The sequence below is a fragment of the Ranitomeya variabilis genome, chromosome 6 (assembly GCF_051348905.1).
Source record: "Ranitomeya variabilis isolate aRanVar5 chromosome 6, aRanVar5.hap1, whole genome shotgun sequence".
Classification (NCBI taxonomy): Eukaryota; Metazoa; Chordata; class Amphibia; order Anura; family Dendrobatidae; genus Ranitomeya; species Ranitomeya variabilis.
Window position 1 is genome coordinate 99,407,587 of NC_135237.1, and position 13,241 is coordinate 99,420,827.

Sequence of the window (13,241 nt, forward strand, 5' to 3'; positions counted from 1 at the left end):
TCCTGAATAAAAAATTGCCCCTCACTATATTGTCTGCATAAAATATGACCCCCACACTGTCCCTCTTATGGTACATGCTCTTCACACTGACCTCCCCTTTCTATACCGGACCCCTCTTCACACTGTCCTCTCACACTGAGTCCCCCCTATAGGGCCCAGTATTTAAACTGTACTCTCTCATCACACTCCCCCTCCTTGGTATACTGTCCCCTCCTGGCTGTGCCCTTACACTGTCCCCCATGCTACGCATGCACACATCCCAACACCCTCACTCCCCGTACTCTGTCCACATAAGTTTTTCACATCGCTACTCATACTGTGTCCGCATACATTCCCCCGTTTGACCCCAAACTGTCTGCACCCATCCCCCATTCTGTTTCCTCATATATGCCCCCCCATCTCCCCCTTTGCTCTTCATTTTGTGTCCTTAGATCTCCCCCACACATTAAATCCCCCCATCCCCATGACAAATCTCCTCCCACACACATTCAATCCCCCATCTCCACTCCAATTCTCCCCACACACAATAAATACCCCCATCTCCACTCACATTAAATCTCCCCCCACAATAAATCCCCCCATCTCCACTCATATTAAATCTCCCCCCAACAATAAATCCCCCCTCCCTACTCACATTAAATCCCCCCCCACAATAAATCCCCCCTCCCTACTCACATTAAATCTCCCCCCACAATAAATCCCATCTCCACCCATATTAAATATCCCCCATCCAATAATATATCCCACCATCCCCACTCACATTAAATCCCCCCACCCCCACTCACATTAAATCCCCCCACAATATATCCCCCATCCCCACTCACATTAAATCCCCCCACAATATATGCCCCCCATCCCCACTCACATTAAATCCCCCCCACAATATATGCCCCCCATCCCCACTCACAGTAAATCCCCCCACAATATATGCCCCCCATCCCCACTCACAGTAAATCCCCCCACAATATATGCCCCCCATCCCCACTCACAGTAAATCCCCCCACAATATATGCCCCCCATCCCCACTCACAGTAAATCCCCCCACAATATATGCCCCCCATCCCCACTCACAGTAAATCCCCCACAATATATCCCCCCCATTCCCACTCACAGTAAATCCCCCCCACAATATATGCCCCCCATCCCCACTCACATAAAATCCCCCCACAATATATCCCCCCCATCCCCACTCACAGTAAATCCCCCCCATCCCCACTCACAGTAAATCCCCCCACAATATATGCCCCCCATTCCCACTCACAGTAAATCCCCCCACAATATATCCCCCCCATCCCCACTCACAGTAAATCCCCCCACAATATATGCCCCCCATTCCCACTCACAGTAAATCCCCCCACAATATATCCCCCCCATCCCCACTCACAGTAAATCCCCCCCATCCCCACTCACAGTAAATCCCCCCACAATATATGCCCCCCATTCCCACTCACAGTAAATCCCCCCACAATATATCCCCCCCATCCCCACTCACAGTAAATCCCCCCACAATATATGCCCCCCATTCCCACTCACAGTAAATCCCCCCACAATATATCCCCCCCATCCCCACTCACAGTAAATCCCCCCACAATATATGCCCCCCATTCCCACTCACAGTAAATCCCCCCACAATATATCCCCCCCATCCCCACTCACAGTAAATCCCCCCATCCCCACTCACAGTAAATCCCCCCACAATATATCCCCCCCATTCCCACTCACAGTAAATCCCCCCACAATATATGCCCCCCATCCCCACTCACATAAAATCCCCCCCATTCCCACTCACAGTAAATCCCCCCACAATATATCCCCCCCATCCCCACTCACAGTAAATCCCCCCCCCCATCCCCACTCACAGTAAATCCCCCCACAATATATCCCCCCCCCCATCCCCACTCACAGTAAATCCCCACTCACAGTAAATCCCCCCCTGCACCTTCGGTGTCTTCAGCTCCACTGGAGCACTTAGCACCGCTCTGTGTCTCCTGCTCTGCTTCTGCCGCGCAGGTGAGTGACGTCAGCAGCGTGATCACATGACCTGATCACGTTGCTGGCGTCGCTCTGACCCGGCAGTCAGAGCTTCAATTGTACTCGCATCTCAGATGCAGTACAATTGAACACTGGGAGCCGGCGCGCCGCAGCTTCTCTGTGCCGGCTGTCAGCTTGACAGTCGGCACAGCGAACAGCTGACTCCCAGTGCGGGGGCGGCAGAATGCAGCCGCCGGGGGGGACACTGCGGACCGCCGCTTTAGGCGGCCCGACTGCGCCCCCCTGCCGGCTGCGCCCGGCCGGGGCGCATGCCCCGGCTGCCCCCCCCCTAGATACGCCAGACTGACGACCTCACCCCCGCATTGTGCCGCCCCCCGCGTTGTGCCGCCCGGGGCGGCCCGCCCCCCCCGCACCCCCCTTTCTACGCCACTGTGTAGAGTGCAAGGGGAATGTAGTGGTCTAGGTCAATGTACCAGCAGACTCATCTAGCAGTGGCTGGGCAATGGGCAGGATGAGGAGGAAACAGATATAGGGCCAAAGAATAAAGTAGGCTACATGCAGTTCAAAATTGGTAACAGGACTAAACAGGCGGCATTGCTTTGTTCAGTGGAGTAGCAAACCCAGGAGCAGCAGACACTGTTTTAAGGGCCCAAACACACTAATAGGCCAAATGCAGTTTAATATCTGATACTTTAGGCCAAAAGCCTAAGACTGAAGCTCAGCTTTATTCAGTTGAGGGCAAACACCAGGGAGGGGCAGACACCGTTAGTAGGCCCTAACCACCAATTTTTAAAAACACAGCACTTAATGAGAGCCAGAAGGTTGAAGCTCAGCTTTATTCAGTTGAGGACAAACACCAGGCAGGGGCAGACACCGTTAGTAGGCCGTAACCAAAGTTGAAGGCCAAATGCAGTTTAATATCTGATACTATAGGCCGAAAGCCAGAAGGTGGAAGCTCAGCTTTATTCAGTTGAGGGCAAACACCAGGGAGGGGCAGACACCGTTAGTAGGCCCTAACCACCAATTTTTAAAAACACAGCACTTAATGAGAGCCAGAAGGTTGAAGCTCAGCTTTATTCAGTTGAGGACAAACACCAGGCAGGGGCAGACACCGTTAGTAGGCCCTAACCACCAATTTTTAAAAACACAGCACTTAATGAGAGCCAGAAGGTTGAAGCTCAGCTTTATTCAGTTGAGGACAAACACCAGGCAGGGGCAGACACCGTTAGTAGGCCGTAACCAAAGTTGAAGGCCAAATGCAGTTTAATATCTGATACTATAGGCCGAAAGCCAGAAGGTGGAAGCTCAGCTTTATTCAGTTGAGGGCAAACACCAGGGAGGGGCAGACACCGTTAGTAGGCCCTAACCACCAATTTTTAAAAACACAGCACTTAATGAGAGCCAGAAGGTTGAAGCTCAGCTTTATTCAGTTGAGGACAAACACCAGGCAGGGGCAGACACCGTTAGTAGGCCCTAACCACCAATTTTTAAAAACACAGCACTTAATGAGAGCCAGAAGGTTGAAGCTCAGCTTTATTCAGTTGAGGACAAACACCAGGGAGGTGCAGACACCGTTAGTAGGCCGTAACCAAAGTTGAAGGCCAAATGCAGTTTAATTTCTGATACTATAGGCCGAAAGCCAGAAGGTGGAAGCTCCGATTTATACAGTGGAGGACAATTTGAATTAGGGACTGCAGACAGACTTAGTAGGCTGTCCCCTGTGGACCATGCATCCACCACATTAACCCATTGCGCCTTAATGGACACGTAATCTTCCGTGGCCATGCCTACAGGTCCATGCGTCTGTTGTCAAGTGCACCTTTGTACTCACAGATTGCCAGAGTGCATGGACAATGCGGTCTTTTACATGCTGGTGGAGGGTTGGGATGGCTTTTCTCGCAAAAGAAGTGTCGACTGGTTAGCTTGTAGCGTGGTACAGCTTAGTCCATCATGGCCTTATTAATAGTAAATAAAATATATAACTAGGCTCTATGAACTTTTAAATAGGTTCCAGGGGTACACGGGCAGCATTGGTGTGGTCAGTGGAGGAGTATTGCAAGTATGGGCCGCAGACAGGCTAACAAAGGCCTAAAATAACAAACAATAGGCGGGCATGGCAGTTTTAAATCGGTTACATGGATACACAGGCAGGCAGCATTGTGGTCAGTGGAGGAGTATTGCAAGTAGGTGCCGCAGACAGGCTATCAAAGGCCTAAAATAACAAACAATAGGCAGGCATGGCAGTTTTAAATCGGTTACATGGATACACAGGCAGGCACTCCAGGCAGCATTGTGGTCAGTGGAGGAGTATTGAAAGTAGGGGCCGCAGACAGGCTATCAAAGGCCTAAAATAACAAACAATAGGCAGGCATGGCAGTTTTAAATCGGTTACATGGATACACAGGCAGGCACTCCAGGCAGCATTGTGGTCAGTGGAGGAGTATTGAAAGTAGGGGCCGCAGACAGGCTATCAAAAGCCTAAAATAACAAACAATAGGCAGGCATGGCAGTTTAAAATCGGTTACATGGATACACAGGCAGGCAGCATTGTGGTCAGTGGAGGAGTATTGCAAGTAGGGGCCGCAGACAGGCTATCAAAGGCCTAAAATAACAAACAATAGGCAGGCATGGCAGTTTTAAATCGGTTACATGGATACACAGGCAGGCACTCCAGGCAGCATTGTGGTCAGTGGAGGAGTATTGAAAGTAGGGGCCGCAGACAGGCTATCAAAGGCCTAAAATAACAAACAATAGGCAGGCATGGCAGTTTTAAATCGGTTACATGGATACACAGGCAGGCACTCCAGGCAGCATTGTGGTCAGTGGAGGAGTATTGAAAGTAGGGGCCGCAGACAGGCTATCAAAAGCCTAAAATAACAAACAATAGGCAGGCATGGCAGTTTAAAATCGGTTACATGGATACACAGGCAGGCAGCATTGTGGTCAGTGGAGGAGTATTGCAAGTAGGGGCCGCAGACAGGCTATCAAAGGCCTAAAATAACAAACAATAGGCAGGCATGGCAGTTTTAAATCGGTTACATGGATACACAGGCAGGCAGCATTGTGGTCAGTGGAGGAGTAATGGAAGTAGGGACCGCAGACAGGCTATCAAAGGCCTAAAATAACAAACAATAGGCTCATGGCAGTTTTACATCGGTTACATGGATACACAGGCAGGCAGCATTGTGGTCAGTGGAGGAGTATTGCAAGAAGTGTCTGACACAGTTAGTACTCCCAAAAAATAAATAGATGTTAATGTCTCGCAAAACAACTATAAATAAAAAAAAGGGTGGCATGCTTAGGTACAGGGGTGGGCTCATCTGCAGAGTTTATGACAAAGTAATTTGGCAGTAAATTAGTATTTACTGGTGTCAATATAGGACACTGACCCAGACTACTGTAACTATCATCATAGATGTCAACAAATTGGTATTGATTGTCAGTGCCAGGCATTGAATGATGTCAGCGCATAGACTAAACAGTGGTGGAGTTGTGCGAGATAATTTGGCACGTGGTAGAACACAGTTTCAGCTGGGGGGGGACTCTCTTGTGGCCGGCGGTACCGCCCCAGGGCCCCTCATGTTACAACGGTGTGTCTGACGTTGGGTGCGCACCACCACCGCCAGAGACACTACATTGTACTATGAGGGACCCAGTGGCAGTGCCGTCGACCAAAAGCGAGCACACCCACCTCTTCTGACAAACAGCACTGTAACTAATGGGTGCTTGCGCCAAGTGTCGAGAGTGAGACAACGGCCCCGTGGGGGGAGTTTTCCCATTGGGGGAGGTGTAAACATGTCGTATGCTGGACAAACAGCTGCTGCAAATTAAGAGATTGGAACACTCACTAAGACCAGTCCACAAGCAAGACCTTTTTATAGGAAAGCTAGGTGTCAGCCGGGAAAGGTGGGGCAAAATAATTTGAAATCCAGGAGTGGTTCATTTTAATGAAGGTGAGATCATCCACATTTTGGGTAGCCAGACGAGTCCTTTTTTTGGTTAATATTGAACCAGCAGCACTGAATACTCTTTCTGATAGCACACTAGCTGCTGGGCAAGCAAGCTCCTGCAACGCATATTCTGCCAATTCAGGCCAGGTGTCTAATTTGGATGCCCAGTAATCAAATGGGAATGACGGTTGAGGGAGAACATCAATAAGGGCTGAAAAATAGTTAGTAACCATACTGGACAAATGTTGTCTCCTGTCACTTTGAATAGATGCTGCAGTACCTGTCCTGTCTGCGGTCATTGCGAAATCACTCCACAACCTGGTCAGAAAACCCCTCTGTCCAACGCCACTTCTGATCCGTGCACCTCTAACACCTCTGCCCTGTAGCCCCCTGCAGCTCGTGTGAGAACCATCACCGGCGCTGTGTGCTGGGAATGCCTGAATCAAACGGTCTACAAGAGTAGCTTGTTTGGTTGCTAATATTTGTTCGAGGTTCTCATGTGGCATAATATTTTGCAATTTGCCTTTATAGCAAAGGTCAAGGATGCAGGACAACCAGTAATCGTCATCGCTCATCATTTTAATAATGCGTGGGTCCTTTTTGAGGATACGTAAGGCATAATCCGCCATGTGGGCCAAAGTTCCAGTTGGCAAATCTGCGGTTGTGCTGGTTTGAGGGGCAGTTACAGGCAAATCTACGTCACTTGTCTCCCTTACAAAAACAGAACCCGGCCTTGCAACGCCACTAAGTTCTGTTGGCCCAGGAGAAGCTTCCTCAGTAAAAAAGTACTCATCCCCATCATCCTCCTCGTCCTCCTCCTCCTCTTCGCCCGCTACCGCGTCCTCTACACGGCCCTGACCAGACAATGGCTGACTGTCATCAAGGCTTTCCTCTTCCTCGGCTGCAGACGCCTGCTCCTTTATGTGCGTCAAACTTTGCATCAGCAGACGCATTAGGGGGATGCTCATGCTTATTATTGCGTTGTCTGCACTAACCAGCCGTGTGCATTCCTCAAAACACTGAAGGACTTGACACAGGTCTTGTAGCTTCGACCACTGCACACCTGACAACTCCATGTCTTCCATCCAACTGCCTGCCCATGTATCCTCCCACAAATACATAACAGCACGCCTCTGTTCGCACACTCTCTGAAGCATGTGCAGTGTGGAGTTCCACCTTGTTGCAACGTCGATGATTAGGCGATGCTGACGAAGGTTCAAAGAACGCTGATAGTTCTGCATACGGCTGGAGTGTACAGGCGAATGGCGGATATGCGAGCAAAGTCTGCGCACTTTGAGGAGCAGGTCGGGTAACCCCGGATAACTTTTCAGGAAGCACTGCACCACCAGGTTTAAGGTGTGAGCCAGGCAAGGAATGTGTTTCAGTTGGGAAAGGGCTATGGCAGCCATGAAATTCCTTCCGTTATCACTCACTACCTTGCCTGCCTCAAGATGTACAGTGCCCAGCCATGACTGAGTTTCTTTCTGCAAGAACTTGGACAGAACTTCCGCGGTGTGTCTGTTGTCGCCCAAACACTTCATTGCCAATACAGCCTGCTGACGCTTGCCACTAGCTGTCCCATAATGGCACACCTGGTGTGCAACAGTGGCAGCTGCGGATGGAGTGGATGTGCGACTGCGGTCTGTGGACGAGCTCTCGCTTCTGCAGGAGGAGGAGGAAGAGGAGGAGGGGGGGCGAACGCCTACAGCCAACTCTTTCCTTGACCGTGGGCTAGGCAGAACTGTCCCAATATTGCTGTCCCCTGTGGAGCCTGCATCCACCACATTCACCCAGTGTGCCGTGATGGACACGTAGCATCCCTGGCCATGCCTACTGGTCCATGCATCTGTTGTCAGGTGCACCTTTGTAGTCACAGACTGCCTGAGTGCATGGACGATGCGGTCTTTAACATGCTGTTGGAGGGCTGGGATGGCTTTTCTAGAAAAGAAGTGCCGACTGGGTAGCTCGTAGCGTGGTACAGCGTAGTCCATCAGCGCTTTGAAAGCTTCGCTTTCAACTAACCGGTAGGGCATCATCTCTAATGAGATTAGTCTAGCAATGTGGGTGTTCAAACCCTGTGTACGCGGATGCGAGGATGAGTACTTCCTTTTCCTAACAAGAGTCTCATGTAGGGTGAGCTGGACTGGAGAGCTGGAGATCGTGGAACTAGCGGTGGTGCCGGTGGACATGGGTGAGTGAGAGAGGGTTGGAGATGGTATTCTTGCCGGTGCCCTACATGCAGTGTTTCCTACTACTAACCTGGTGATTCCCTGACTGCTTTGGCCTGGCGACGAAAGCTGCACAGATACTGCAGGTCGTGTGGGAAATGGTCGGCTTACAGGGAGGGAAGGGATGTAGCGTTGCTGACTAGCTTCATTGGCCGAGGGTGCTGCAACCTTTAGGGACGTTTGGTAGTTAGTCCAGGCTTGCAAATGCATGGTGGATAAATGTCTATGCATGCAACTTGTATTTAGACTTTTAAGATTCTGACCTCTGCTTAAGGTAGTCGAACATTTTTGACAGATGACTTTGCGCTGATCATTTGGATGTTGTTTAAAAAAATGCCAGACTGCACTCTTTCTACTATCGGATACCTTTTCAGGCATTGCAGACTGAGCTTCTTTAACCGGATGGCCACGCTGTCCTCCAACTGGTTTAGGTTTTGCCACGCGTTTTTGGCCAGATACGGGCCCGGTAGATGGAACCTGTTGTGATGTTGATGCCTGCTGCGGCTCCTCCTCCTCCGCTTCAGAACTACTGCCGCCTGCACCCTGTTCCCCCAATGGCTGCCAATCGGGGTCCACAACTGGGTCATCTATGACCTCCTCTTTTATGTTGTGTGCAACTTCGTCTGTGTCACCGTGTAAGCCGGTGGTATTGCGTTCGTGACGGAGCACCATAGTCTCCGCTGGTTTTGATTCTGCCTCAGTACACTGCGAGGGCAATGTTCTGGTCTGAGTCAAAGGAACAGCATAGTAATCTGGCTGTGGCTGTGCATCTGTGCACTCCATGTCCGATTCAACTTCTAATGGGCATAGCCTGTTAACTGTTTCACTGTGTAACCCAGGAACGGTATGTGTAAAGAGCTCCATGGAGTAGCCTGTTGTGTCGACTGACGCATCCTTCACTGTTGTTTTTAGTGAAGGACACAAGGAAGCGACTTGTTCCTGACCGGGAGCATCCACTGACGATGCACTGCTCTGACATTTGGCACTTTCCGAGGAGGAGGCGAAAGAGTTAGAGGCAGAGTCAGCAATGAAAGCCAATACTTGTTCCTCCTGCTCCGGCTTCAAAAGTGGTTTTCCTACTCCCAGAAAAGAGAGCGTTCGAGGCCTTGTGTAGCCAGACAACGAACCTGGCTCAACAACTCGAGACTTAGGTGCTGTACTGCTTTTACCACAACCACCTGATGCTCCACCACCACTACCATCATTACCAGCTGACAATGACCGCCCACGGCCATGACCTCTTCCACTAGACTTCCTCATTGTTTGCAAAACGTAACCAAAGTAACGCTATTTGTTAAGGCCCCGTCTCACTAAGCGATTTACCAACGATCACGACCAGCGATACGACCTGGCCGTGATCGTTGGTAAGTCGTTGTGTGGTCGCTGGGGAGCTGTCACACAGACAGCTCTCTCCAGCGACCAACGATCAGGGGAACGACTTCGGCATCGTTGAAACTGTCTTCAACGATGCCGAAGTCCCCCTGCAGCACCCGGGTAACCAGGGTAAACATCGGGTTACTAAGCGCAGGGCCGCGCTTAGTAACCCGATGTTTACCCTGGTTACCAAAAAAAACAAACACTACATACTCGCCTTTCGGTGTCCAGGTCCCTTGCCGTCTGCTTCCCGCTCTGACTGAGATCCGGCCGTACAGCGAGAGCAGAGCGCAGCGGTGACGTCACTGCTGTGCTCTCACTTCTCACTGTACGGCCGGCAGTCAGTGAGAGCAGGAAGCAGACGGCAAGGGACCTGACGGACATCAGAAGGCGAGTATGTATTGTTTTTTTTTTTTTACATTTACGCTGGTAACCAGGGTAAACATCGGGTTACTAAGCGCGGCCCTGCGCTTAGTAACCCGATGTTTACCCTGGTTACCAGTGAAGACATCGCTGGATCGGTGTCACACACACCGATTCAGCGATGTCAGCGGGGCCTCAACGACCAAAAAAAGGTCCAGGCCATTCCGACACGACCAGCGATCTCGCAGCAGGGGCCTGATCGCTGGTACGTGTCACACATAGCGAGATCGCTATGGAGGTCGCTGTTGCGTCACAAAACTTGTGACTCAGCAGCGATCTCGCTAGCGATCTCGCTATGTGAGACGGGGCCTTTACTGTAAAACAACTTATCAGGTGAACTCAAACTTCTGTAGGATTTATATATACCTTTATAGGTGCCTGACACTGAAAGGAAAATCAGGCCCAATGTTACACACTAGGTTTTCTGTGCCCCAATAATTTGAGACAGATGGCACACACAGGACCAGCACTCAAGCAGAAATGCCAATCTTAATCTCCCACTATTTTTTTTTTTTTTCTGGGAGAATTTACCCTAAAAAAAAAAAAATGGCCAAGTATTACACAGTGTTTTCGGTGCCACACAATGACAGACAGATGCCACACACAGCAATGGCACGGAGGCAGACTTGCCAATATTTATCTCCCACTAATTTTTTTTTGGGAAAAGGGAGAATTTAGCAAAAAAAAAAAAAATGGCCAAGTATTACACAGTGTTTTCGGTGGCACACAATGAGAGATAGATACCACACACAGCAATGGCACGGAGGCAGACTTGCCAATATTTATCTCCCACTAATTTTTTTTGGGGAAAAGGGAGAATGTACCCCCCCCCAAAAAAATGGCCAAGTATTACACAGTGTTTTCGGTGCCACACAATGACAGACAGATGCCACACACAGCAATGGCACGGAGGCAGACTTGCCAATATTTATCTCCCACTAATTTTTTTGGGGGAAAAGGGAGAATTTAGCCAAAAAAAAAAAAAATGGGCAAGTATTACACAGTGTTTTCGGTGGCACACAATGAGAGACAGATACCACACACAGCAATGGCACGGAGGCAGACTTGCCAATATTTATCTCCCACTAATTTTTTTTTTGGAAAAGGGAGAATGTACCCCCCCCCAAAAAAAAATGGCCAAGTATTACACAGTGTTTTCGGTGGCACACAATGAGAGACAGATACCACACACACAGCAATGGCATGGAGGCAGACTTGCCAATATTTATCTCCCACTATTTTTTTTTTTGGAAAAGGGAGAATGTACCCAAAAAAAAAAAAAATAGCCAAGTATTACACAGTGTTTTCGGTGCCACACAATGAGAGACAGATACCACACACAGCAATGGCACGGAGGCAGACTTGCCAATATTTATCTCCCTGCAGTTATCTCAGAAAATTATGGCAGGCAGCTATAAAAAGGACTGCTGCACACAAAAGTGTGGACAAACACACAAGATAGCTGTGCAGAAAGGAAGGAAAAACAGGATTTGTGCTTTGAAAAAAGCAGTTGGTTTGCACAGCGGCGTACACACAGGCACAGCAACGCAGCTATCAGGGTCAGGGAGCCTTCTAGTGCAGCCCAATGAGCTACAGCGCTGAGGAAAAAAAAATGTAGCTTCCACTGTCCCTGCAATCAAAAGGTGGTGTTGGACAGTGGAAATCGCTACAGCACAAGCGGTTTGTAGCTTTATGTACCCTGCCTATCACTATCCCTGCTTCCGAAGAAGCTGCAGCAACCTCTCCCTACGCTCAGATCAGCAGCAGTAAGATGGCGGTCGGCGGGAACGCCCCTTTATAGCCCCTGTGACGCCGCAGAAAGCAAGCCAATCACTGCAATGCCCTTCTCTAAGATGGCGGGGACTGAGAACTATGTCATCACGCTGCCCACACTCTGCGTCCACCTTCATTGGCTGAGAAATGGCGCTTTTAGCGTCATTGAAACGCGACTTTGGCGCAAAAGTCGCGTACCGCATGGCAGACCCCACACAGGGATCGGCTCGGTTTCATGAGACGCCGACTTTGCCAAAAGTCGGCGACTTATGAAAATGAACGATCCGTTTCGCTCAACCCTAGTTGAAAGTATAGAAGATACTGTAACTCAGCTTCCAATTCCTTCAGTTGGAGCTGAGCAGTACATTGCAAACCAGCAATCACTTAGTACTAGAGTCTAAGAATTGGTATTCTTGTGTGTTTTATTTATTTGCAAAAAATTGATTCTGCATGGATTTAGTTGACTTGTAAGTCAAAGAACCTAGGAAGGAGTAGTTGTAGTAGTCAAACAAATACTAGTTGTATACAATTACTTATATTTATTTTTACAATACTTCCCTCTATGCTTTTTTAGCATAGTTACAGTATTATTATTATTTATTTAGTATTTATTTAGTATCTTATGATATTATTTGCAATTTCATTTTTACAAGTGTCTTTTTTATGCAGTATCATCTATAAATTAATTTCCATTTTCCTTTAGGATTAATGCTTTATTTGCTAAGGCATTGGATTGTTGCATGTTCCAGAAAGGAGTTGAAAAATATTAAAATATGGCAGTAACCATGATTTTTAGACAGTTTTAACAAACCTTGGGGCCCATTGGTCCTCTTGATCCTGCTCCTGCTATTGACGCAGAATCCCCTTTTTCACCCTGGAAACACAGAGTATCAATTAATTAAACGTTCATGTCCAGTTGTAAATTGCCTCTTCATAGAGGAAGTGGATGTGAATTCTAGTGCCACCTATTGGAAGTAGCAATGCTAAAAGGCAATATCGACCCTTTAACAAGCCTTGCCATACAATTTCTCTCCACAAAGAGAAACGTTACCCCAGAAGATCAGAGGCCTCTCAAACAGCCAAATCAGATCTCATGCTTTGCACTGATGAGGGGCAGCACCCCAAAACACTGTGAATTGAGATTCTGGTTTGACTTTTATCCTAAGTCATATGGAAATGCATGTTAAGGGGTCGATATTGACTTTTAGAATTGCAGATTCAAATAGGTGGCAATGAAGTATTTCTCTCAGAAAATTATTACAATTACACAAAAAAAACTAGAAAAAAAGGCAAATTGGACATAATTTCACACAAAACTCCAGAAATAGGCCAGACAAAATGTTGGCACCCTCAACTTAATATTTGGTTGCACACCCTTTGGAATAAATAACTTCAATCAATCGCTTCCCATAACCATCAACAAGCTCTTAAAACCTCTCAACTGTAGTTTTGGACCACTCTTAATTTGAAAACTGCTCGAGATCTCTCATACTTGAAGGGA

General features: G+C 48.5%; 1 protein-coding gene across 2 annotated transcripts in view; it reads right to left on the bottom strand.

Moving 5' to 3' along the window:
- Nucleotides 1–13,241, bottom strand: part of COLQ (collagen like tail subunit of asymmetric acetylcholinesterase) — a 180,888-nt gene that overhangs the window by 72,068 nt on the left and 95,579 nt on the right. For both annotated transcript variants that reach the window (XM_077268851.1, XM_077268850.1), the window contains exon 7: nt 12,552–12,614. In XM_077268851.1, coding sequence (XP_077124966.1) covers nt 12,552–12,614 — 63 coding nt within the window. The remainder of the gene's footprint in view (nt 1–12,551; nt 12,615–13,241) is intronic.